The following is a 24,840-nucleotide window of genomic DNA, read 5'->3' as shown; positions in this document are numbered from 1 at the left end:
ATCTGAAATGGAGCTATAAATGGATACAAATGATCCTTAAACGTTAGTTAATTAATGATTTACTAATTGTAATCGTTGCCAATTGCTGCGGTAGAAGAGGAATAAAACACCTCTGGACATGCTATTATTGGAAATGAATCAACTTCGAGTCAGTAACAGTCAGTACGTTTACATGGACGACAATAATCCGATATTAACCCGATTAAGACGATACTCTGATTAAGAAACTAGCATGCGAACAGCGATTACTGATGACCTTGATCCGATTAAAGTCATACTCGAAGTAAACACAAATGGAATTAAGACGTGTGGAGTATTCCTGTTCTAGTCGTATTATCAGAGTGCGTTACAGACATGTACACACCTTGATCACACCATTAACGCCGTGTGGGAGATTTCGCCGCATTTCGCGACAGGACACGATCACACACGGCAGCGCGCGACCGTTTTACGGCAAACGGGAGAGCACGGCTGCGTCCCAAACCGCGTACTTACCTGCTATATAGTAGGCGAAATACATGCATCTCAGCTGCTATATAGTAGGCAAGTATGCCGTTTCGGACGCAGTCCACGGCTTCAAGCAGTCGTCTATTCGCACGACGAATAATTAACTGCACTTGAAGCTTTTGTAAAATTAAAAATGAAACACCCAAAACCGTATACGATACCATAACTGAGACGAACTGTATGTCGATACGTGAAATTCTGGAGGGAACGTCGGACAGCGTGGCGTGGGAATGTAACGTGTGCCGTTGATCGATAACATGTAAAGCGGGAACATGTAAGGAATATTCTAAAAGCCACTCATGTAAACACCTTAATCAGAATATCGTCTTATTCAGAATAAGGGCAATAATTAGATTACCGCTGTCCATGTAAAGGTAGTCAGTAACTCGGCTTTGGCTCACATCGCACCACCCCGTCGTTGATCGATTTCCTAGAACACTACTGTGAGGCTGTTTCGAGACCTTTCGAATTGTTTTAATGTAGACATGAATCTCTGAAAAGCTTCGCTTGTTGGTTTAGGTGCTTTTTGTTGACGTTCCAGACTGTGCATTATGACTAATGGAGTAAAAAGCTACAGCACCACCAGAACTGGTTCCACTGCATTCACTACAGCTTGTTTGTAAAGACATTTTTCTCCCTACCCAGCAATGAATGACAGCCTCTCAGGTTTTGCTAAACGTCGACACTACTGACTAACTTTAATTCATGAGACGATAAACTTAAGTTGCTTTCATATGAAGTAATGATAATAATAATAATAATAATAATAATAATAATAATAATGAGTCTTTATTAGTCACATATACATTACAGCACAGTGAAATTCTTTTTTTTTTTTTTTTTCCGCATATCCCAGCATGTTAGAAAGTTGGGGTCAGAGTGCAGTCGACTATGATACAGCGCCCCTGGAGCAGAGAGGGTTAAGGGCCTTGCTCAAGGGCCCAACAGTGGCAGTTTGGTAGCGCTGAAGCTTGAACCCCCGAACTTCCGATCAGTAACATTGCTACAATTCCTATATTTACAGCGTACAGACAGACATATTTTACTGATCCTGTGAGGTAAACTGTTAAAGGCTGACAAATTAATATCTATTATAAATTATAGTCACAAAAAAATAAAAATAAATAAAAATCACCTCCACTCTGGCCCTTATTGAGAAGCCAGGAATTAAAAGGAAATGTACGCAATGTAGACACCAAACTGGTTCCTGCTTCCTCATACTGTCTGACTCGACCTAAATCACAAGGCTGTCCCGTCAACAGGATTTTTAAACCGGTTTGTACTCTGCTGTCATTGCAAACAACGCAGCCCTGATAGAAAAACGTCACGGCGCTATTAAGAACATTCATCGGCCATGTGATTTTTAAAAAAAAATGGTCCGTGTGTTTGTATGCGTAGTGCGAAGGCCTCACTGTGTGCTAGAGATCTGAGACGACATCTCCTCTTTATCCTGCTCCTGTGCTTCGGCAGGGTGGACCGTACCGCTGAGCTCTGTAGGGACAAAGAGAGCGACAGAGCACATGAGGACCTACACCGAATCAGGACAAAATGTACTAACACGGGACTCTTTGTGTATAGAGCGACGACATTACTTACACTGTGTAACTTTGAATATTAAGCTGCGATAGCCAAAACAAACATCTTGGGTCACTGATTCTACTGTCGTACACTGACTAAACTACGTCACGGTGCTGTTGAACGGTCTATTCCCAGTGTTCAGAAGGTGTTGGTGAATTTGTGGACGTGCGAATTTGTGGATGTTGTGCAGTTTTCCAGAAGGAGCTGTTTATCCGGTCGTTTTTGGAAGGAGCTTCCAGTATGCGGTGCTTTATAACAGTCAGAGTGAACGGCGTAACCAGTATCTCAAATTGTCCCATTGCTTACAGACCGATTTTGCGGCTGTCGAAATAAAACCATGCCACTTATACATAAACAGGCTTCTTAAATACAACAGACTAAATGATTTGATCCATTTTTTTTTTATGCTTACATCACTCTGTACCTCATTACAACTGCATCAATGTCCACAAAGATACCAAAAATATACAACAATATAATTTTATGCTTTTTTTCTTGCATATGGAACATTATTTTAAAAACGGAGCCCTTGGGGTCTTGCATTTACTTCTCTCATTTTTGCACTGAAGCTATGAGAATAATGTAGCTAAAACGTAATGGGCATTTATCTCATCAACACCTTTCTTCATTAATTAACACATAAATATTTTTTATATATTATATTATATTATATTATATTAAAATATCAGGGTCACGGGGAACCTGGAGCCTATTCCAGGGAGCACTGGGCACAAGGCGGGGTACACCCTGGACAGGGTGCCAATCCATCGCAGGGCATAATCACATACACACTCACACACCCATTCATACACTACGGACACTTTAGACGCGCCAATCAGCCTACCATGCATGTCTTTGGACTGGGGGAGGAAACCGGAGTACCCGGAGGAAACCCCCGCAGCACGGGGAGAACCTATAGTTATTCATTTTTATTATTCAAATCAATGACTTCCAGCTTTCCATCTGAAATTCCATCTTCGAACGTTCACAAGCTGCGGTCTAGAACAATATAATGTGGATATTACGGTACCAATTTGCACTCAGAGACAGTGCCAAACTAAAGAAGTGAACGTCAAGACACAAAACATGTCTTTGCTCGTCAACTATCTTTGGGGTGATAAAAAAAAAAGTGAAAAGTGTTAAATTGTGTAAATTTCATTTTCAGCTCCACCGTTCTTGATGGGAAACATGTCATTGTTGATGAACTATATTTGGGATAATAAAAAAAGAAAAGAAAAAAGTGAGATGTGAACTGTTCTGGGAAATGATGATAGGAACTCGTCTCGATAAAAAGAAATTTTTTTTTTTAATATTCAGTTCTTTATTTTTTAATGATGTATTTGTGTTTTTATGCGTTATTTCTGTTCTAATTTTATTTTCTTGCTGAGTATTATGTTTTACCGCTTAATTTATATACGGTTTTGGGGCTTTATTAATTAGGGAAATAATCTTGTGAAATCTTAACTTTCTGTTATCTGTACTCTTGTTATTCAGTGTAGAAAATTCCAGTGAAAGAAATTACTGGCAGTCAGTATCACATGAGACGCATTAAGAATGTGCAAAAAAAAAAGAAAAAAAAAAAAGAAAAAGATGCAGCATTTCTGGAAAATATTATTCCGATATTTTTACTCCTCATCAGTGCTTCCTCAACATTCATCATTCAAAGTAATGCGTTGAGCCCGGCCCATTAGGGAGGTAAAGCCATCTACTGGGTCACAGCAGGGTCAGAAATGACCTGGCCAACAGCACACTGAGATCATTTAATACCCGAACAGCCGCCGGTAATCCCTGCTTGGGCTGCTTCCAAAGCCAGTTAGATCCAGCTCGTGCATGCGGGTGGGCTTACGAATGAAATACATGAATGAGTGCATCAGCAGGACAGAAGACGCCACAGCTCAATCTCACACACTCTGAATCACAATGTGCTTATAAATATTAAAAAAAAAAAAAAAAAAAAAAAACCACACACACACAGCATAATCAAAAGAAAAAAAAAATATTCACCTCCATTGGGGAGCTCTTCTTCCTCACTGAGCTGCTCCGTGAGATACTCCAGCAGCCCATCGAAAATCTCCAGAAGGTTACGGATGGAATCCTTATCTCCTCTCACAATGTTCTCACCTATAGAGACAGGCAGTAATTGGACCACCAAAGATGACAACAAGGGGAAAAAAAAAAAAAAAGAAAACCCACATAGCAACCGACAGAGGCTTGGCCCAACTAACAAAAATGGCAGGCTCAGAGACTGGCTCTGTACAAAAGCAGCAATGTTCCCTCTAAAACAAGAGGCTCTATTGAGTATGTACACAGCAGAACATGCAGTGGCCCCAGGCACACACCGTCACTGCTTCACCTGACTAACCATCTTAATCATAAATAGCTACAGGAGGTTGACATGTGATCGTGCTGAAATGTGTTAACGGATCGAGACGCAAACATGGTGATATGGGTGCACGATGCGTCGGAATGCAAAAATGTGACAGCGTGCATTGTAGAAATGTGCGATTCAAATGCCGGAAATCATGAATTTAATTCAATTGCACCAGTACCAGAAGTCCCAATCTGCACAATCTATAGAATTAAAATATATAGAGAGCACGCTGGTCACATGATCGCGTTCTTTCGCGGAGAGCCTGTGCTATCATCAGGAATGGTCTGCATTTATGATAGCTCCGGATCACGACGACCGAACGGCATTATAGGTTATACGGCAACAAAACCACATTATAACCATTAACAAGTCTCATCAGTAGCAGTCTACAGTGTGTGAGAAAGAGGCTGTGGAAGTCTGGCATTTGAGCCCACTTTGGAGCTCTAAGTCAGGTTAAAATGACATTTCAAGCACTGCTATTATAAAAAATGTATATATTTTATATAAAATAATTATTTTTTATTTTAAAAGACACGGTGAACCTGTAGTAGATTTTCTTTACAATATTACACGTCTGTTCATAGCAATATCTGATTTATTTTGTTTTATACAGACAAAAATGCACATTGTTTTGCAGTGTTTACGATTCAGAAATAAAAAAAAGGAGTCATTTTAGTCATAAATTTTTCTTCATTAAAATGAGAATCAAATATATCAGGATCGGTATCGTGAACCGAATCATGAGCGAATTGTATTGTTGCACCCCAATACAGACCGAGATACAACCACGACGATAACGCAAGTCTGCACCTGTGATGTGAGATAAGCTGATCTGGAGATAGTCCAAGGCCAGAGAGTCAATCACAGATTGTACGTTGTGGATGTCATCCTCTTGGCTCTTGGGCACAACGATGTAATCTGAAAAATAAAGCAGACAAATCTAAAATTCCGATTGAATTTTTTTTTGTAGAAGATTTAGCAGAGGTGATGAAATGCATTTGAATATGAAGAAGTCTATATGCCACAGAACCAATGGAAAAAAAATACAATTAAAATAACGGTCACAATCTTAAGAAAAGGGACATTCCAGATTCGCTTTCCTATATTTATATTCAATCATACTTTTCATTACTGACGTTTGGGTAGCTTCTATAGTTCTTAAGGTGCTTAGGGTCACACCTGAATCTGAGTGAAAGCGATCCTTTCTACATCAGCAATAGGACAAAAATATACATATGATTTTTTTTAAAGGCATTTCTAATATACGCAGTAGACTATTTAATGTCCACAAAAACCAATGAACTTTTGTTTATATGAGAAAAAAAAAACCCATTATCAGCTGCTTCCAGTCAGTGTGTAATTATATTTCTTAAAAAAAAAAAAAAAAAAAAAAATCAATCACATCACGATAGCCCTATGCTTCGAACGTTCATATACTCTTTTCGTTTGTCAGCCCAAATATCCAGAACCCCTTGCACTTCTGCTGCACTCAGTCTTTGGCTCAGTTTAGCAGCTCACATTGACAAAAGAAAAAAAAAAAATCCTGCAACCCAAAAATCCAGGGCATGTTTGTTCACTTCCTGCAATGGGTCGGATCACTTTCTCACTGCAGTCGTCTCGCTCAGGCACTCGGTTTGCTCCTCCTCCCACAGGGGATTGAAACGCACCAGGGTTCGATTTTAACCGAATAAAGCGTGCATATGTGACCGCAGCCTGGGATGACCCGAGATTCGTTTTCAGCTCTTCCGTTTTCAGAATGATGGAGTACAAGTACCAAAATAATGCAGTAAAATCCTCATAAAATGCAATCTGGAATTCAGCCACAGTCAGTTGCTGAAAAGTGTCAGTTAGTGAATGTAGAAATTGTTAACTTGCATGTAATATCAATTTAATAAAATATTTTCAATTAATAATAATAATAAAAAAAATAGCGTGTTGTGACCCTTGCACGCATCACGTGACACAATGACTACGTTTACATGGACAGCAGTAATCTAATTATTATCCTTACTCTGAGTAAGATAATAATGTGATTAAGGTGTTTACGCGTCGCTTTTAGAATACTCCTGTCATGTTCCCGTTTTACATGTTATAGAACATAATTAGATTAACAGCCCGCGTCATTACGTCACCGCGCCACGCCGTCCGACGTCCCTCCAGAAATTCACGTATCGACATACAGTTCGTCTTCGTTATGGTACCGTATACAGTTCTGGGTGTTTTTATTTTTAATTTTTTTTACGAACGCTTCAAGTGCGGTTAATTATTTGTCATGCTGTACGTGCTAATAGACGACTGCTTGAAGCGGTGGGCTGCGTCCCAAACCGCATACTTACCATCTATATAGTAGCCTAGATACATGTATTTCTCCCCACCACAGGCCTATAGTAGGCAAGTACGCGGTTTGGGACGCAGCCGAACTCTCTTGTTCGCCGTAAAATGTTGAGCGCTGCCGTGTGTGATCGTGTCCTGTCGCAAAATGCGGTGAAAACTTTCACACGACGTTAATAATGTGATTAAGGTGTGTACATGTCTGTAATACACGTCCATAATGCGACTAAAACAGGAGTACTCCACCTGTCTTAATTAGATTAGAGCTTAATTCGAGTATGACCTTAATCGGATTCAGGTAATTAAAAATTGCTGTTTACATGCTAGTTTCTTAATCGCAGTATCGTCTTAATCGGGTTTATAGTGGATTCTTGTTGTCCGTGTAAACGCAGCTACTGATAGGAACTTTACAGTCAGTGCGTTTACATGGACAACGATAATCCACTATTAATCCGATTAGGACAATAGCATGTTGTGACCCTTGCACACATCACGTGACACAATGACAGGAACTTTACAGTGTTTCCATAGAACTGAAAGTAAAACTTAAATATGCTTTTGCTTCTGTAGATAATCCCAGACTTTTCTTTTCTTTCTTTTACTTATAACGACCCATTTCTCTGTAACATTTCTTTTTGTTGGTTAATGTACGATTGGGAACGTAAACTCTCCTGATGTTCCTTTTCACCGACACATTAATGCACGATACATCAAATAAACATCAAGACAAACCTGACCTTTCATATGATGAAAACCCAAACCGTTCGTTCCGAAAGCCCTAGCTGGGACAGCCCGGGCATCTTTTCACTTACATCATCAAACCTGTGGAACTTTTTCCCTGATGCCAGAAAACCTAGAAATTCACACGTCGTTTTAAAAGATATTTACCTGGGACTTTTTCTCCCAAGATAGCTTCATATAAGGCCACGAACACACTGGCATCGCACTCTGTGAGCCTCTGTAGCCTCAGGTTAATGTGACACTTGCAGATGAGATCATTGGCCACATCCAACCAATCTATGGAACAGATAATAAAAACACAATCAATCAAATTCAGTACCTCAAATATATATGGAGCGAAAATCTGTTTCAGTGATAAACACCTACTACATATACCGGTCATTTGTAACACAACATTTTGCTCTTCAATATTCGTCTGTGTTCCTAGATCAATCACATGACTTTATTTGCACCCATACTTGTAATAACATGAGAGCATTTCATAACTGCGATGACAGAACTATTACTGACTATTGTTTTTAAATACTGCTTTGCTCAAATGTGTTCATATGCGAAGAACATAATCGTTGATATGGTTAAGCTTTCTAGAAGTAGACGTTTCTTTAACATTTATGGAAAGAGTCTACAGCGTCAGTAACCATGGGAAAGCCTGCAGGACTGGTTGTATTGACTATTGAGTGAATTATGTAATGCAGACCTAACAACCTTGATGCACACTGCATCACTGATGTTAAGCTTGTGCAGCCCATGAGACGCCACGCAAGCCGATATTAGCTCAAACGTCACCTTTGTATAACTGGAACTTCCTATACCCAATCACAAATGGCTCAAATGAACCCTTTCTCACAGTAAACCGGCGTTCCATTCCGTCGGCAGAACAGAAATCGACTTACTGAACACTTTAAATCAGTATAAGCACATGAATTATTTTATTGCAGCAAGTCTGTTATAAGATTAGGCCCGGTTTACACTAGTGTGTTTTCGTTTTTAAAAACGTAAACGATCCTCGTCCACACTGGCGTTTCCGTTGTGTTTCAGAAACGATCTCGGTCCACACTACACGACCGGATACGCATGTCACATGACCATTCATGCACACTGGACAAACCGGCGTTCCATGTAATGCTTACGCCACTTGAAATGAGATTTGTTGCCGATTGCTGTAATCATAGCTTGCGTATTGCGCGTGTAGGCAGCTGCAGTGTTATAAAATACAGAACTGAACTGCACAATGGCTGCTAAGAAGGACAACAAAGCCAGCAAAGCTTGCGGTTCAGTCTCCGTCTTGTTGTGCATACGATCAAGGTAGCGTAATGGTCATATAGTAGGGGCTTGATGAATCAGGGAAGGATCCAGAAGACCCAATCAGCGGGAGAATGCGGGCGAAGCCACGCCTTCATTTTCAAAAGTCTTCGTTTTTGGTCCGTTTACATTGAAACGTGAGTTATCAAGCTAAAACGGGGTCTTAAGCGTTTCCAAAAGTCTCCGTTTTTGAGGGTCGAAAATGCCAGAGTAGAGTAGACGACAGGCATAACTGTAGCAAAAGTTATGCGTTTTAAAACGTAAACACACCTGTGTAAACGGGGCCTTAGTCAGGACACTGTTGGGTTTCTGTATGTAGAGTATCATGACTCTACACACAGAGTCATGTGTTTAGCTGCTGGTTTGCAGGGAAATGGGAGGGGTGTGAGCTCCCAGCTGGGTAAACAATTAACACATCACAATAACATTGGTACAGACATAAAACAGACGCACTAAAGATTTTTTTGATAGTAAAACACTGTATAGAACTGTCACAATAAAATGATAATAAAACATTAAAAAAAAACTTTTTTTTTTTTTTTTAAGTGTTAGACACAAACATTCATATTCACATCAAAAACCAGGGACAGATATATTGGAACTCACAATAATAGCAAGAAAAGTTAATTTGATAACACTGTTGTTTAAATAAAAAAAATAATAAAATTAAAATAAAAAAACAATAAAAAAATAATAAAAATAAATAATAATAAAAAACAGTCCAGATAATGTGAGATGTTTTGTGCCATGGACAAAGTATTTCCCTGACAATACAATGTCAAATGGGTGGACTGTCATTACATGGCAACCCAAGTAACTCATTATCTGAGAAGAACTATAGCCTGCTAATGAATCATCATCACTACCGTGATTAGGGACAGAAATACTTAGGAGAAAAACATAAGTCATTCTGACTATCTTGTTCAGGGGCTCCTCAACTTTTTAAAACCAGGAACCCCTGATTATATGATAGTAGCACAGATTTATTTCCCGAGGCACACTAAGGGCAAATATGTATCATCATATTTATTCAACGGAAACACTGAAATTTTTATTCCTGAACGTTTTACCAACAGAACCCAAACCAGCTATACTGTGGAAAATTGAAAAAATATTAAAACTCCACTCTTCTGAGATTGGGGGCGGGGCTTAAGCTACTCAAGCAGCTGTAACTCATGGGTGACCGTATGGATGTGCACCACGTTGAAATAAGAGTGTGAGGACCTAGGGTTTGGGACGTTAACGTTTATAGTTGTTGGGGTTACATTCATACGTCTGTTTCTCAGGAACCGTGAGTCCAATCTGTGAGTCTCTATTGTCAGGTTATTGTTGAACTGTACGCCCAATCAATCTCAACTTTGGTATACTGTATCATTGTGCCAATCAATAAACGGGTTTCTAATGACGGCTAGGTTATTTAAAGACCCCATGAAATCAGAATTGCCGTCTTGAGGCTTTTAGTATCAAAGTGTTAGCATGAACGTTATCTATACGCTAGTGTGCGGCAAAACAATGACAAAATTCTCATTTAGAAGGTATGTGTGTTCAAAATGTACAGTCTCTCTCTCCACCACCAATACGGATCAACGATCTGGATGCCCTCAGTCTGCACTTCAGCGTCTCGTCGGATTTTCGGTCCGATCAAATGCTCTCTAGAATCTGACGCCCCCGGCAGTATAAAAATCCATGGTAATAACAGTCAAGCACAGCTCAGCCCGGGCGGGCTGTGAGGTAAGCTAAACGCTATCGGCTATTTAAAAAGTGGGAGGGGCGACTCGATATGTCCCGCCCTGACTTCCTGTTTCAGTGGAAATTACGTCATCACATCAAATAACGCTGCGCATTTCAAGGCACTTCAAAGAAAAACAAAACAAAACATGGCCGCCATCTGCCAATAAGCTTAGCAGGCGTTTCATGGCATTAACATTGCGCTACCATTACAAAACTTAAACGGTATGTTCAAATGGTTTCCGTACCGTTCAATGTAATGCTCAATTTACACTGTGTTATTACAGCAGTTTTTGTAAGATGAGCACTCTTCACATGGTATGAGATGATCCCAATAAATACTATAACAGACTGAGATAACACGGGTTCTCCATGTCCATTTATACACAGAAGATCCTCTAATGACAGACCCGTGCAAAAATAAATAAATAAATAAATAAATCAGTCACACTGAGATTTCGATACAAAATTTCTAAAACTGCCAGAACTTTGTAGTCTTTTGTGTTTGGTCGCAAGAGGGCAAACCGGCCGCTGGTGAGCCGTGTCACATCGATCTCAACTCACGACCAAAAAAACACTAAAATCAGGCCAAGTCAGCTTAAAAGTGCATTAGGCAAGATTTGTCAACACTGGGAGTGTTTATTCTGGATTCGCTATGTTTCTTGTGTTTCATTAAGTTTGTTCAAAGTGCAGCACGGTTTTTATTTTGCTCACAGAAGAATGACTTGGCTGCGCTGGGCTCGTGGCGATTTCAGACTGGGACGGGGAGTCTCTATAAAATGACTGACAGGAGGCCTATCCAAACTAGAGATGTAACGGTATGAACATTTCATATCACCATTATCGTGACCAAAGCTATCACGGTGATCAGTATTATCACGGTATCGTGCTGAAAATGTACAAAAAGTACCGATACACACACGGAAATCATTTAAACAGGTGTTATATTTGACTATAAAGTGATGGACGGTTGTCACTAGGCTTGCTGCGATCATTTAATTCAGTCAGAGAACATGGCGGAAGGCAGTGACGACAATTTCCAACCTTCCAAGAGGACCAAATCCAAAATGCGGTTATAGTTTGGAGTTGATAAAAATGCTGAGGGAAACGTAATAGAAGATGGTCCGTAGAGCTTGCTAGAAGAAAGTTGCTGCAAAAGAGGGCTTTGGTGCCATGTTGGCGCTTTTCCCTCTTTCCCCCTCGCTTTTAAATGGATTATGAACGCCCGTGCGCTTTTTCCACTTTCGCATTCGACTTAGCGGCAATTGCTTGAATGGTGGGTTCATTATTATTCTTAATGTAAAACACAACAACAAAACAGTACAATGACAGACTCGCTTATATTAAACCAAATCTTCCGCCATCTCGCCTCACTTTCGTCACGTGATAAATGAAATCTGACTCCTGCTGATCTGTGCCGCGACGCCGACTCATTCGGCTCATGCTCAATTGAGCGGACGAGTTCGGTTTTTAATTGCAGCGTCCGTTTTCACGCTCAGAAAACGATGCTGCGTGCTGCGCCTGTGTCAGACTCATGCCAGGTGTGTGTGGACAGCATTTACCACGAGTTTTACACATCAGGATAATCGCGCACGGTTTTAATGAAAATTAAATGTGACGCGGTAATACTAACCGTCTGGGAATTTTATCGTGAAACCGGTAACCGTTTCATCCCTGATCCAAACGCAGTCGAGCAATATTGTCTACTGCACCATTAATGTGCCAAAAACTGCTCACGAGAGACACTATTTGTAAAGAGTGCTTGGACCCCGCATATCGCTGCTTAAGTAGTAGTTTGATAAAAGGTGATGTCATAATGTAATGGTTTTAAGTTATTGTAATAGGAAATTAACAAGAAGATACATATATAAAGGGCTTGGCATAATTTAAACTTGGTTAAATTCAACTGACCAGTCAATTACGAATACAACTACGATAACTATAACGAAATAACTTAGTAGTTATACTGTAACTGTACTTAAACTGTATACATACACATTTTATATATATATATATATATATATATATATATATATATACACACATACACACACACATATATACACACATATACACGTATATATACACATTATATATACATATATATATACACATTATATATATATATATATATATATATATATATATATATATATATATATATACACACACACACACACACACACACATATACACACACACATATATATATATATATATACACACACACAATACATATCACAAATTAAATCTACTAGTTTATAATATATTAAATCTGAAATTATGAGGAAAAAAACGTTATGATGTACTTTGAAAACAAGTAATGATACCTAGCAACAAGATACAAGTGTTGGTGTCTAGTGTTGGTGTCTAATGTTGGTGTAACAGCTAACGTTGGCTATGTTACAAATGGTCCTAACTTGATCCGGATGATTTTAGCTAGCTCGTTTTGTTAACAAATGAACTCTCTAAGAGGACAAACACAAATGATCACGATCACAAACTAATGAGAAGTAACGCAACAGTTTCGAAACGCACTGTATGTACTTCCCTTGTTAGCCTGGAGCTAACTTCTTAAGCTTGCGTTACCAACTTGGTAGCGTCGGCTGTAGTAACGGACGTTAGTTAATTCTACTGAACGTTTCAGTGGTCGTGTTCCAAATGGTTCACTGCTCACTATATAGGCACACTACATACTGTATGGAATAATGGCTAATACTACAACAGGCGCTAGCTATATATCCAATAGGAAGCCATTTGGAATTCAACCGTTGGAGACTCACCTCTCTCTTCGGTTCCCATCTGATTCAGCTTTTTCTAGAGCAGCAAAAGAATATAGAGTGTCGTCCAAGGAAACAGAGATTTCTGTTATATGTGAAAAGAGGTCAACGAATAAAACCGTACATTTTTTAAATAAAAAAAAAACAGCTACAATAAAATCAAACGGTTATCAGCAGCCTCTATCAACTACCGCCACTGCCCAACTGTAAGGCACTCAAACAAAATGCTCACGAGTACAGGGAATACGGACCAATCACAGCGCAGCGGATACAAAAGGGCGGGGCTTGTGTATGCCGCAGAAACCGAACGGAAAAACAACCACCTATGTGGAACAGCTAAAGGACGTTTAAAACGCCACAGCGTTCTGATTGGCTAAAGTACTTTAATGACGTTTTTTTTTCAGAATAAAAATCTATTCGGCATCTAATAATCAATAGTTTTACTGTCAGGTCATTTTTAATGTGAGATCACATCCCAAACGTGTAAAACAAGAACAATACGGAAGTGCTAAAATAACTAGTTATGACGTTTCCGGAATGACGTTTGTTATGCCGTAAAGCACCCGTTGACGTCGCCCGTCTCCTTCCACACATATTTTTCTGTCATTAAATAGTTCCTTGGATACAAATTTAGAGTGATTGGTGTTTTTATATAACAAGACAAACAATTCCCACGTCTTCCAAATTCCTATTAATACAAAAATAATAATATCAACAATACAAGTCTGCATAATTACATTTCCAAACCGAATATACGTGACAAGGGGAAACGGTTTCGCTAGCTGAATAAGGGTTAAATGTAGTTCCGTGCGCAGCGGATTGATACAGCATGTGCATTTTCTTGTGACGCGTCCGATAATGTTTTTGCACCCGGCCGGCATTTTACAGAAGCCATTTTGTAGTTGGTCGTAAAGGACTTGCGAATTAAATAATATATTTTTTACTATATATTTTTTTCCCACATTTAAAGTTTAGCCATGCCTGGATATTCAGACAGAGACCGTGGAAGAGATAGAGGGTAAGTTCATGTCTTCATTTTCATTTATTTTAAAGTAGGAAATCCAGCTGTGCCGTGCATCCGTTAAACGTCGTGTCTGTGTTTAACATTTGAAAAAATAAAATAATTATAAAATATATAAATATATATATTTCTAACCCAAGGTACAAGGTTACATTTGGGTAAGTCGGTATAGAGGACGTTATCCTGTAGCGCTTTTAAAACTTATTAATTGTTTAGCGTTAGATAAAATGGAATGACAGTTTCTTATTTTGTAACCAAAATATTTAAGCTCGTAATATTTACAAAACTGTAAACGAGACACTTTGAGTGGGTTCGTTGTTGTCCCGGTTTTTCTTGGTCACCGTCTGGCCGAATCCCGAATGGCTCAATTTTGTATAAATAGTGCACTATACAGGCGGCCAGTGTAGGGTTATTTTCTTGTTTTCCTGACTAGGGAAGTACACTTGTATACCGAGTAGAGAGCCATTTGCATTACAGCCGTGAATGTGGATTCAAAATGCCGGCTCTTCTCGGCTTTGTTCTTGCTCTGGTCTGGATTAAAATGGCAGCGGGGAATGCGTCACACAAGTGTGCTTTTACAAGCAGATTTACAGTGGACATTGTGTGTAATCTATGTCTGTATGAAAACATCTCCTAGTTATAGTTAACTACACACAAGGTGTCGTATAAAATATAAATAATAATTCAAGACCCATCTTGGTGCATTATCCTACACAGGGAGCTTTTTTTATTTTTTATTATTTTTTTAATATATAAATTTAATTCATATTTGTGTGTAGGTTATGGATATTCTTTCAGTCCCACCTTTTATACATTTTGTGCATCTTTGTCTAATGTGTTTTCTGGGCACGAAAATAAAGATTTTTGAAATTGAATAAGGGGGGAGAGGGTGGAACTAGGAATTAGACTTTTTTAGAATTAGAATTAGAATTGCTTAACGTGCACCTCTTATGGTTTTTCAGATATTCCCTTTCATGTTTTGTGTGTGTGTATATAGAGCTGTTTGTGAATGTAAAAAGTCTGCAAAGTTTCAAAAATCAAAGCGCACGACAAACGGAGTTATTGACTCCCAACAGAAGGAACTGATTCTGAACAGCTGAAACGACTCGTTATTAATTCCAGACTTTACTCCCTGTGAAGACCTGCATAGGTTTGTAACAAAAACAAAGTCTTCATCGGCTGCTGACAGCGGTAGACCAAGCACAACAGACTGGGACATCTGACCAATCAGAGCAGAGTATGCTCTCTGAAAGGAGGAGTTTAGAATGAAACCTTTTGAACGAATCATTTAACGAGTCAATTTTGACACTAGGGGGAAAAGGCAATGCTGCAATTTAAAATATGAGCCCATTAAAGTGTTTTTTGAACTTGCATGCATGTAAATGTATTGTATGAGATCTTTGAAAACAAAATTAGGCACGTTTCAAAACCATAATAGGTGTGCTTTAAGAAATTGTACATTCCAACAAGACAGTACATTCCCACAGAAGAACATCCCTCACGAAGCTCTCACGTGACCACCTCTGCTCTGTTTTATATTACCTGATTGTTTAATAGTATCGTTTGCAAAGCATGGTGTATTCCAGCCTGGCTGGAAATTGTTTGGCCTGAGTAGTCCTCGGAGGGAAAACCTACAACTTTTTTTTTTTAAATGGGGTTTGTGGTAAATAATACAGTATGCACACAACAGAGAGAACGATTTTCCAATAAGATCTGTTCAACTGTCAGTATTTATCAAGTTGTTGTAAGCTGAAAGAGACTGGCTGTGAAGAAAGGCAGTTTGGCCGTGTGCAATGCTGCTTAGCCAAAAATAGAATGTTTTTGTTTAGTTCTGGTCAGTCATGTCAGGTGTGTTGGTAGCTGTCATGTATGATAAAGTTAGTAACATGCTAGGAATGGCAGCAGAACGAGCAATGTAATGTATTCGCAACAGCGGCACAGCCGAAGGGTTTTCAAATGTGTTTCAAAGGGTATTTTGAAGAAATCTCCAGTGAGGCAAGTGTCCGATCGTACACCGTGACTGTCACACTGGAACGTTACATCCATAACTTTTGTGTTTTCTGTGACAGTTATGGCAGTGGTGCCCCTCGTTTCGGTGGAGGCCGCAGTGGCCCTCCTCTGTCTGGAAAATTCGGCAATCCCGGTGACCGACTGCGCAAACGACACTGGAACCTTGACGAGCTTCCTAAATTTGAGAAAAACTTCTACAAAGAGCATCCTGAAGTCACCCGGAGATCGATGGTTAGTCAGTCTTCACGTTGTTGATTGTACCAGTCATTCTGCTGTACAGGTTTTGTTTGAATGAGTCAGTCCTTTGCCATGTTGTGTCAAATCTGATCAATGATTTTTGTTTCTTGTGAAAACAGCAAGAGGTTGAACAGTACCGCAGGGCCAAAGAAGTTACAGTCAAAGGCAGAGATTGCCCAAAGCCTATTATTAAATTTCATGAAGCCACCTTCCCAAGTGAGTATATGGTACTCCTTCCGTTTACCGTATAATTTGTTTTTTTCGGCTTTTACTCGTGAGAAAGCTTTTCGCATACTAACCCAATATAGTAATGCAATCCTCTGTACTAGAGTATTAATGCGAGATCTCTAACACAATATGTTTGATGTTACAGATTATGTCATGGATGTAATCAAGAAGCAGACATGGACTGAGCCCACTCCCATCCAAGCTCAAGGCTGGCCGCTCGCGCTTAGCGGAAAAGACATGGTCGGCATCGCCCAAACCGGCTCTGGAAAAACCCTGGCGGTAAGTCATCTGAAACATCCACATCTGCAATTTTCAGGGTTTGTTCAAGGTTCAGGAAGTGCTTGAATTTAAATTTGTTACTGAAAATCTTCAAGAAAACATATAATCAAATAAGTTTAAAATCTATTGTTACATCTGGAATGGAGAAATGTACGTTGTTGTCTGGGGGGGGGCACTTTTTGTGGTCAAAAGATAATCTTAAAATCCAAATGCATAACATTCCTAAGCTCACACATGGCAACCCATAGTGTAATTCAGTGGTCACCAACCCTCTTCCTTGAGATCTGCCTTAATGTAGGTTTCATCTCCAGCCAAAATCTAACACGTCTGTTTTAGCTGATCAAGAACTTTTTAGGGCAATAATTAAATGATCTGGTGAGCACAATTATGGGTGGAGCTAAAGTCTTCTGGAAGGTAGATCTCCAGGAACAGGGCAGGTGACCACTGGCCTGGTTTATATTACTTTTGTGGTGCCTGTAAAATGTCATTCTTCTGGTCCTTGAAACAAAAGTGGGTGTTATAATTTTGTAGTATGTCTCTAAAAACCTGACGTGAGTTTGTCATGGTTTCAGACACAGGTAGTGAACAAGTTAAAAATGCTATCTTGTCTTTACAGTACCTGTTACCAGCCATTGTGCACATTAACCACCAGCCATTCCTTGAGCATGGAGATGGTCCTATTGTAAGTTTTCCACGTTTTAATTTGTCTGTGGTTTCTCTGTCGTTTTAAAACTTATACAGTTACGGAGTCGAAGAGACTGCACTTGTGATCTTGAAGGTTTTTCTCTTACACCTATTCATTTGGCAGACACTTTTAATATAGGTGTGAGTGAGAATATCATTTAAGCCTAGAGAGCCTGGGACCCTTGGGAGTATTACCGAACAGTGGCTCTCTGGTAGCCGTAACCACAAAGTTCCCATTGTCTCCTTTTTTGGCAGTCATTCAAATTATGGGTCCACCTGATAACTAGACCAGAGGAACCCAGTTCTAATCATCAGCCCTCTGACTCCCAACACACTTCTTAACCTAGTATTAACTAGTGGATTGAGTCCACCAAACTGCTGGACTATACATCTTCACGATTAGAGTTATAAGCAGTTAGCTGTGGCAGGTTGGGTTGTTCTATGCCTAAACTTTGTTCCCTGACCCCCCCCCCCCCTTTTCAGTGCCTGGTGCTGGCCCCCACTCGTGAGCTGGCTCAGCAGGTGCAGCAGGTCGCTGCAGAGTATGGACGAGCCTCCCGCCTAAAGTCAACTTGTATCTATGGAGGAGCTCCCAAAGGACCCCAGATTCGAGACCTTGAGAGAGGTGCAACAGGCTTTCAGCTTTATCAGCTATGCTAGTTTCTGTTTTGATCACCAAAAGTACATTATATATTAAAGTGCCATATAATAGCATTGGCTTACTTATGCAGTTGTTGTCGCTCTCCCTTCAGGTGTTGAGATCTGCATCGCCACCCCTGGTCGTCTGATCGACTTCCTGGAGGCAGGAAAGACCAACCTGCGGCGCTGCACCTACCTGGTGCTGGATGAGGCTGACCGCATGCTGGACATGGGCTTTGAACCACAGATCCGCAAAATTGTAGATCAGATCCGTGTAAGTGTGCCGTTGATGTGAATAATTATTTTTGTTTGATCGCACAGAAAACATCACGTTAATATGTTTTTTTTTTTTTGGTTGTGGTTTCTCTGACCCATAGCCTGACAGGCAGACTCTAATGTGGAGCGCCACTTGGCCCAAAGAGGTGCGTCAGCTGGCCGAAGATTTCCTGAAGGAGTACGTTCAGATCAACGTTGGAGCTCTGCAGCTCAGCGCCAACCACAACATCCTGCAGATTGTCGACGTCTGTAATGACGGAGAGAAGGACGATAAGTAAGTTAAAATACAAAAAGGACAAAGAGCTTACGAGATCCCAAAACATCCAAATGTCAGCTGCATTTTACTTGATTAAATGTTTTCATGTTCATTAAAGACTACATTGCAGTAATTATTTTTTCCCTCCTCCATCAGACTAATCCGCTTGCTGGAGGAGATCATGAGCGAAAAGGAGAATAAGACCATCATCTTTGTAGAGACCAAAAGACGGTGTGATGAACTGACCCGGAGGATGAGGAGAGACGGGTAAGAGCAGATTTGATTGGATAATTCCTGCGTCTCCCAGCAAAAGTTGCACATGTACCTGAAATACATTCATTCAATGTCTTTGCTTTTCATCGTGGAGTGTCATGCATTTGTGGGGTTTTTTTTTTTGTTTGTTTGTTTTTTAATATCAACACCGACCCCCCCCCCCTTTCCAAATGCTCCAGATTTCACTCGGTAATCACATTAGCCTTGCCAGTTAATTAACTCATAAGAGATCATTTTAAATTACTTCACTAATACTAGTTAATGGGTCGGCCTGTTTTGAAAGAGCCCACAAAATTTACTTGGACGTAAATAAGTAGATGGACTTATTTACTGAGGCCTGCACTGGTTCTCCTGCATTTCTAGAGAAAATCTATCCCAAGCAACAATAACCATGATCATGTATATTATTATGCAGTTGCAACTGATCGATCATATAAGCAATAACGAAAATCTGTGTTTAGCCATCGGAAAACGGGAGGGCGGGAGATAACATAATAACTAGCAAATAAGTAATTATTTTTGCATTTGCATATTCATGGAGATAAAAGTCTAATGTGAGAGTGTTTTGTGTTACAGATGGCCTGCCATGGGAATTCATGGAGATAAAAGTCAGCAGGAGAGAGACTGGGTCCTGAACGGTAAGACGTGTACGGGTCACTTTCAACACTCGGCACACTGTAATCAGCCTTCCTCAAATAATCATCCCCTTCCCTTTTATAGAATTCAAGTACGGTAAAGCGTGCATCCTCATCGCGACAGACGTGGCCTCACGCGGATTAGGTCAGTATTTCTCAAGATGGCCTTGTCTTTGTGTCGTCTCTCTTCCTTTTTTTTCTTTAGACAAAACCCCAGGACAAAAAAAAAACATTGTTTCACTTTTAAAGAAAGTGATTTTTGCTTTCTTTAACTTCTTCTCTATGCATTCTGAGTTTTTCTCACCTAAAGGTGCAGTCTTTGTGGCAGGGCCTAGGCATGACAAGCCCCAAGGCCGGCAGAGGGGGAAGGAGAAGTGGAAGTGAGCGACTGGCGGCCACCCAGTCGCTTAGAGAGGTGAAATTTATTGAAAGAGAAAATGTCCGAGCTCAGCTCTGTGTGCCAGTAACCTTCAATAAGGCAGTGTGGCTAAGCCTTGGCTATGATAACCTAGTTTTAATAATATACACCTGTTCTCTGTCCATGGATTATCTTTAACAAATACACGTTTTGGTAACGGTTAATCTAGCCATCTTTCTATCTCAAACTACCAATGAATTAAAGCTTGATGCTGTTTGTTTTTTGCCTTGCATGCAGTCTGTAAGAGCGTTTGTATGGCAAGTGGGCGCTTGTTTGAGATTTGGAAAGATCCTTCTCGATGCATGGAAGTTTACAAGCAATAATTAGAGGTTTAGTGACCTTTTTCTTCCTGACTCAAAGCGCTGGTGTTCATGGAACGGAGAGAGCAGTTTTTCAACTTCCTGTATCTCAATTGGTGAGACTGGCACATGTATAAAGGGGCTCTGGGACATCTGTAGACAGTGGAGCAGAACGTTTGAATCTTAGAGAGAGAAAAAAAAAAAAGAAAAACTCGACAATTAAATCGACAGCAATGACTATCCAATTCCACGATTGAAGTTCCTCCCTCGCCTGCATTTTTCGTTCTTTTCAAAAAAGTCATGTCGAGACCTGCCAACGAGAGACATTTTCTCAAGTGAACACTGGCTTCTGGGAGCATCTTGCCTAGACGAGACTGTGATGAGGGATTTTGCGGTCGCTCATTAATAACCTCAAACAGAATGGGTGGGGGAAGGAAGCAACTAAGCAACACTGGTTTTCCCCCTTCGTGTTGGTACTTTTAGCTCTTTTGGGTCCCCTCATGTTAGCCATGGTCTGTTTGGTCTGGGCAAGACGGCAGTGTGGCCTTTATTAGCGAGCTTCTTATGAGTGTGCTGAAAGGGGGGGAACCTTTTTTTTTAAGAAAAAAAGAAAGGAAAAAAAAAAAAAGGACCTATAAAGCGAAAAAGCCGAGCCGAACGGTCCTGTGTCGGCACACGAGGAGGCAAGAGTGCGCATAGTGGCCCTACTGCGTTAGAAGCACCCGGATGTCACTTGACAATTTGTGGGGAGTTGGCTGCATTGGGAAAGGACTAGTGAATGCATACTCCTTAATGGTAAGATGTTTATTCTCATGGTTTGATAAACAAAAAGAGGGAGGGAGGTGTATGGTGATTGTTAGGTCTGTTTTCTGTTTAATTTTCTGTTTTTTTTTTTCTTTTTCTTTTTAATTTGGGGATTAAAGCAAATGGAGTGTGCATCCTTTTTCTCTTCCCATGGTAGTGTTCCCACTGAGACAATTGTTTGTTATATATATATATATATTTATTTTTAAATTATTTATTTTATTTTTTTTATTATAGGATTTGTGCCTTAACACTTTCCTGGTTTTTTTTCCAGCCCAGTTAAGTATCCAGTAATTTAGTGATTTCTTTGCTGTCTTTGCTAACTTGTGTTTTTTTGGTGTGGCTGCTGTGGTGTGCAAAAAAATTGTTGCCACATTCCCTTTTTTGCCACACTGCAACGCTTTACAGATGTGGAGGATGTGAAATTTGTCATCAATTATGACTACCCTAACTCCTCCGAGGACTATATCCACCGTATCGGCCGCACGGCCCGCAGTCAGAAAACGGGCACGGCCTACACCTTCTTTACGCCCAACAACATGAAACAGGCCAACGACCTGATCTCGGTCCTGCGCGAGGCCAGCCAAGCCATCAACCCCAAACTGCTCCAGATGGCAGAGGACCGAGGAGGTAAAAAATGATAAAATAGTCATCAATTATTTTGCTTAAATTTCAATATTATAATGTTGAAATCACAATTTTGCTCCGTTTGTTTAGTAAGGAATAAAACAAGAACCGGGCATGCTGTTAAAGGAGAATAAGCAACAATAGGGTGGTCTGATGCGACTTGACAAGCAGAGTTATTTTCCAATAATGGTGCACCCTGTGGTGGTTTCTTTCTCTTATAAAACAGCAATTTGCAAACGATAACAGTTTTTCATTTCTTACTGAATGACACATTGTCCTTTTTAACTGTTTATAGTTCCATTTAACATTGTGGAACAATCACAAACAAGTCAGTATCATATAAAACAATAAAATTGTCCAGCTTGTCACTGGAGACCTCCTATTCATGTTAAATGTCTCCTTAGAGAAAACCTCAATATGAACAATTGGCATGTTTTTTTTTTCCCATTTTGTTTCTTAACACATTTTCGAATGAGTTTATTATTAAGCTTAGATCATGTAGCTCGTCCGCCAGGCAAGTCCCTGTGAATCGGTTGTTATTATAGAAGCCATAACGTATTAGAACGAGTCTAATGATACAAATCCGTGATTGGAATTACAGCCAGCGCTACTGTCACTGTCGCTGTTATAGAAAATTAATCACCACCTTCTGGCAAAATCAGATTTGAGAATTCGACAGTGCTGTGGTACAAGCCTTTATGTATGTATATGTATATGTATGTGTGTGTTTCTTTGGTGACTCTTCTGCTAACTGTAACGTTTGGTTAGTTGGCACTTACGCAGCCGATGCAGTAATGGAGCGAGCAGGACAAGGATTCTGCAGGTGGCTTTCGGTAATCGGTTTGTAGTTTAATTGACCGTGACACTTTTTCCTCCTGCAGGTCGTTCCAGAGGCGGTCGGGGAAGCTACAAGGACGACCGTCGGGACCGCTATTCCACTGGGGGTAGGAGAGATTTTGGTAGCTATAGGGATAGAGATGGTGACCGAGGTTACAGTAGCGGCCCCAAACCACAGAACGGCAATTACAGCGGAGGCGGCAGTTATAACAAAAGTAACGGGAGTAGCAGTAACTACAGTAGCAACAGCTACAACAGTGGGGGAAACCCGAATGCTTTCGGAAACCAGAACTTCCAGAACCAGCCATTCCAGGGGAACCAGGGGCAATCCCAGAATGGAATGAACCACCCTCCATTCCCCTTTAACGCCCCTCAACCCCCCCAACAGCCTCCACAGCCCATGGTGCCCTACCCCATGCCCCCTGCCTTTCCCCAGTAGCCTAGGATCAGACTACGCGTTCGTGCGCACACGCACACATAGATACTGAAGTAACTGTTAGACTTGTTTAAGATTAATATTATTACTATTATACTTTGTACTGTTTATTTTGCTTACCGTGAGGTTGGAGGCTTGCTTATTAGTGCATCCAACCAATTTTGAGTCCAAGTGATCTTGGTGCAGCTGAGAGAGAGCTGCACATCCTTCACCTTTTTTTTGTCTTCATTTTGTTACATTCCTCAGTAATTTATTTTTACTAGGTAATGTGTATATAATTTTTTTTTGATTTAGTGTATGTTCACAATGATGTGTTTACAACGTTTGATTCGAGGGCCGAGCATGGACCCTCAAAATAAAGAAGTAAAATACCCAAAGGACTGTTTTACTCTTCATTTACTCTCTAGATTAGCTCGAATGTCAAGACACCGGCTTTTTATCTTATATTTATTTATTCATTCATTTTCATATGATTCGTTTTCAGGTGATTCATTTACCGATTTGCTTCTCTTTAAATCCAGTTTTAGACTGCGATATTACAAAAGGTCTTTCCAGATTATTACTTGCCACACTGTATGAGATAACCCCAATAGAACTGCCTGAATTCTATAATATAATTTGTTCGCCATGTTAGGTTTAAATCCTCTAAAAACAGATTCGCAATTGAATAACATTACTCCGTTCCAATTCACATCCTTCAAAGCACTGGCATGTTTTGTTTACTTTCACAATTGCCACTACTATATTTTAGCTAATTCTTGAGTTTTACCTCATCCTATGCTGTCTTGTAATTATTACATTTTAGATGAGCATTGTAATAAATTCATTCACAGTTTTTTTTTTTTCTTGTTATACTAACAATGGGAAACAAAATTAAAAAGTACGAACACCAAAAACAAATCTCGGTGTTATGAGACCAAGGCTGTGTCTACGGCTTGGCCGTTGATACAATATGTACTGATCAGTATGTGCGTGTCACGTGACCTACAACTTTAAAAAGAGCCGACACACTGCCTTCCATACTGCTGAATCTCGGCAGACGTAGTAGGTCATCCGGGTATTTCTCGCCTACTGTTTTCTGAACACTGAGAAATCGGACATACTACTTTGCCGTACTACTTTTCACCTACTGTAGGTATATTTGGACACAGCCCAAGTTGAAGATGCTGTATTTGGGCAAGTTTCAAAGTGCTGTGCGTGGTACAAGCATAATGCACGCCATACCTCAGTTATCACCATCGCTACAGTGAAATATGGTGGTGGCAGCATCATGTTCTGGAGATGAACCTGGGTTTCTTGTCACAAGTGAAGGGAGAATGGATGGAGCAAAATCTAGGGGGATATTGCAAGAGAACTTACTTCAGCTTGGAAGAAACTTGACCTTTTGGGAGGACAGTGGTCCCAAGCACAAAGCCAAAGCAATGCAGAAGTGGTTTAAAACAAAGAGGTGAATGTTTTACAGTGGTCAATTCAAAGTCTATCTGAAGCCCATCGAGGATCTGTGGCACTGTTTGAAAATTACAGACAACATCCAACCAACCAG

The 24,840-nt window shown here is 40.1% G+C and overlaps 2 protein-coding genes across 7 annotated transcripts in view; one reads left to right on the top strand and one right to left on the bottom strand.

Moving 5' to 3' along the window:
• LOC128615503 (centrosomal protein of 95 kDa-like) overlaps positions 1-14,114 on the bottom strand; it is a 33,086-nt gene extending 18,972 nt beyond the window's left edge. For both annotated transcript variants that reach the window (XM_053637657.1, XM_053637659.1), the window contains exons 1-5: positions 13,342-14,114; positions 7,676-7,804; positions 5,267-5,374; positions 4,090-4,206; positions 1,920-1,998 (exon numbers count right to left, since the gene is read on the bottom strand). In XM_053637657.1, the coding sequence (XP_053493632.1) occupies positions 1,920-1,998; positions 4,090-4,206; positions 5,267-5,374; positions 7,676-7,804; positions 13,342-13,360 (452 nt within the window). In that variant the 5' untranslated portion in view covers positions 13,361-14,114. The remainder of the gene's footprint in view (positions 1-1,919; positions 1,999-4,089; positions 4,207-5,266; positions 5,375-7,675; positions 7,805-13,341) is intronic.
• An 82-nt stretch (positions 14,115-14,196) lies between these two features.
• On the top strand, positions 14,197-23,674 carry LOC128615505 (probable ATP-dependent RNA helicase DDX5). Of its 5 annotated transcripts, none has more exons than XM_053637661.1 (13): positions 14,197-14,356; positions 16,429-16,600; positions 16,726-16,822; positions 16,980-17,113; positions 17,730-17,795; positions 18,281-18,422; positions 18,550-18,710; positions 18,814-18,986; positions 19,125-19,235; positions 19,818-19,879; positions 19,962-20,021; positions 21,806-22,027; positions 22,906-23,674. In XM_053637661.1, the coding sequence occupies exons 1-13, from the start codon at positions 14,316-14,318 to the stop codon at positions 23,298-23,300; spliced, it is 1,836 nt and encodes a 611-aa protein (XP_053493636.1). In that variant the 5' UTR covers positions 14,197-14,315; the 3' UTR covers positions 23,301-23,674. The 5 variants fall into 5 exon arrangements, with proteins under 5 accessions (XP_053493636.1, XP_053493640.1, XP_053493639.1 ...); XM_053637665.1 differs by lacking the exon at positions 22,906-23,674 and adding an exon at positions 20,187-20,291 and having other exon boundaries at positions 21,806-21,936; XM_053637664.1 differs by lacking the exons at positions 21,806-22,027; positions 22,906-23,674 and adding exons at positions 20,187-20,291; positions 20,655-21,596.
• Positions 23,675-24,840: the final 1,166 nt, after the last annotated feature.

This window comes from Ictalurus furcatus, chromosome 12 (assembly GCF_023375685.1).
Source record: "Ictalurus furcatus strain D&B chromosome 12, Billie_1.0, whole genome shotgun sequence".
Classification (NCBI taxonomy): Eukaryota; Metazoa; Chordata; class Actinopteri; order Siluriformes; family Ictaluridae; genus Ictalurus; species Ictalurus furcatus.
The sequence above is the reverse complement of the archived record's forward strand: the minus strand, read 5'-3'. Positions and strand labels throughout refer to the sequence as shown.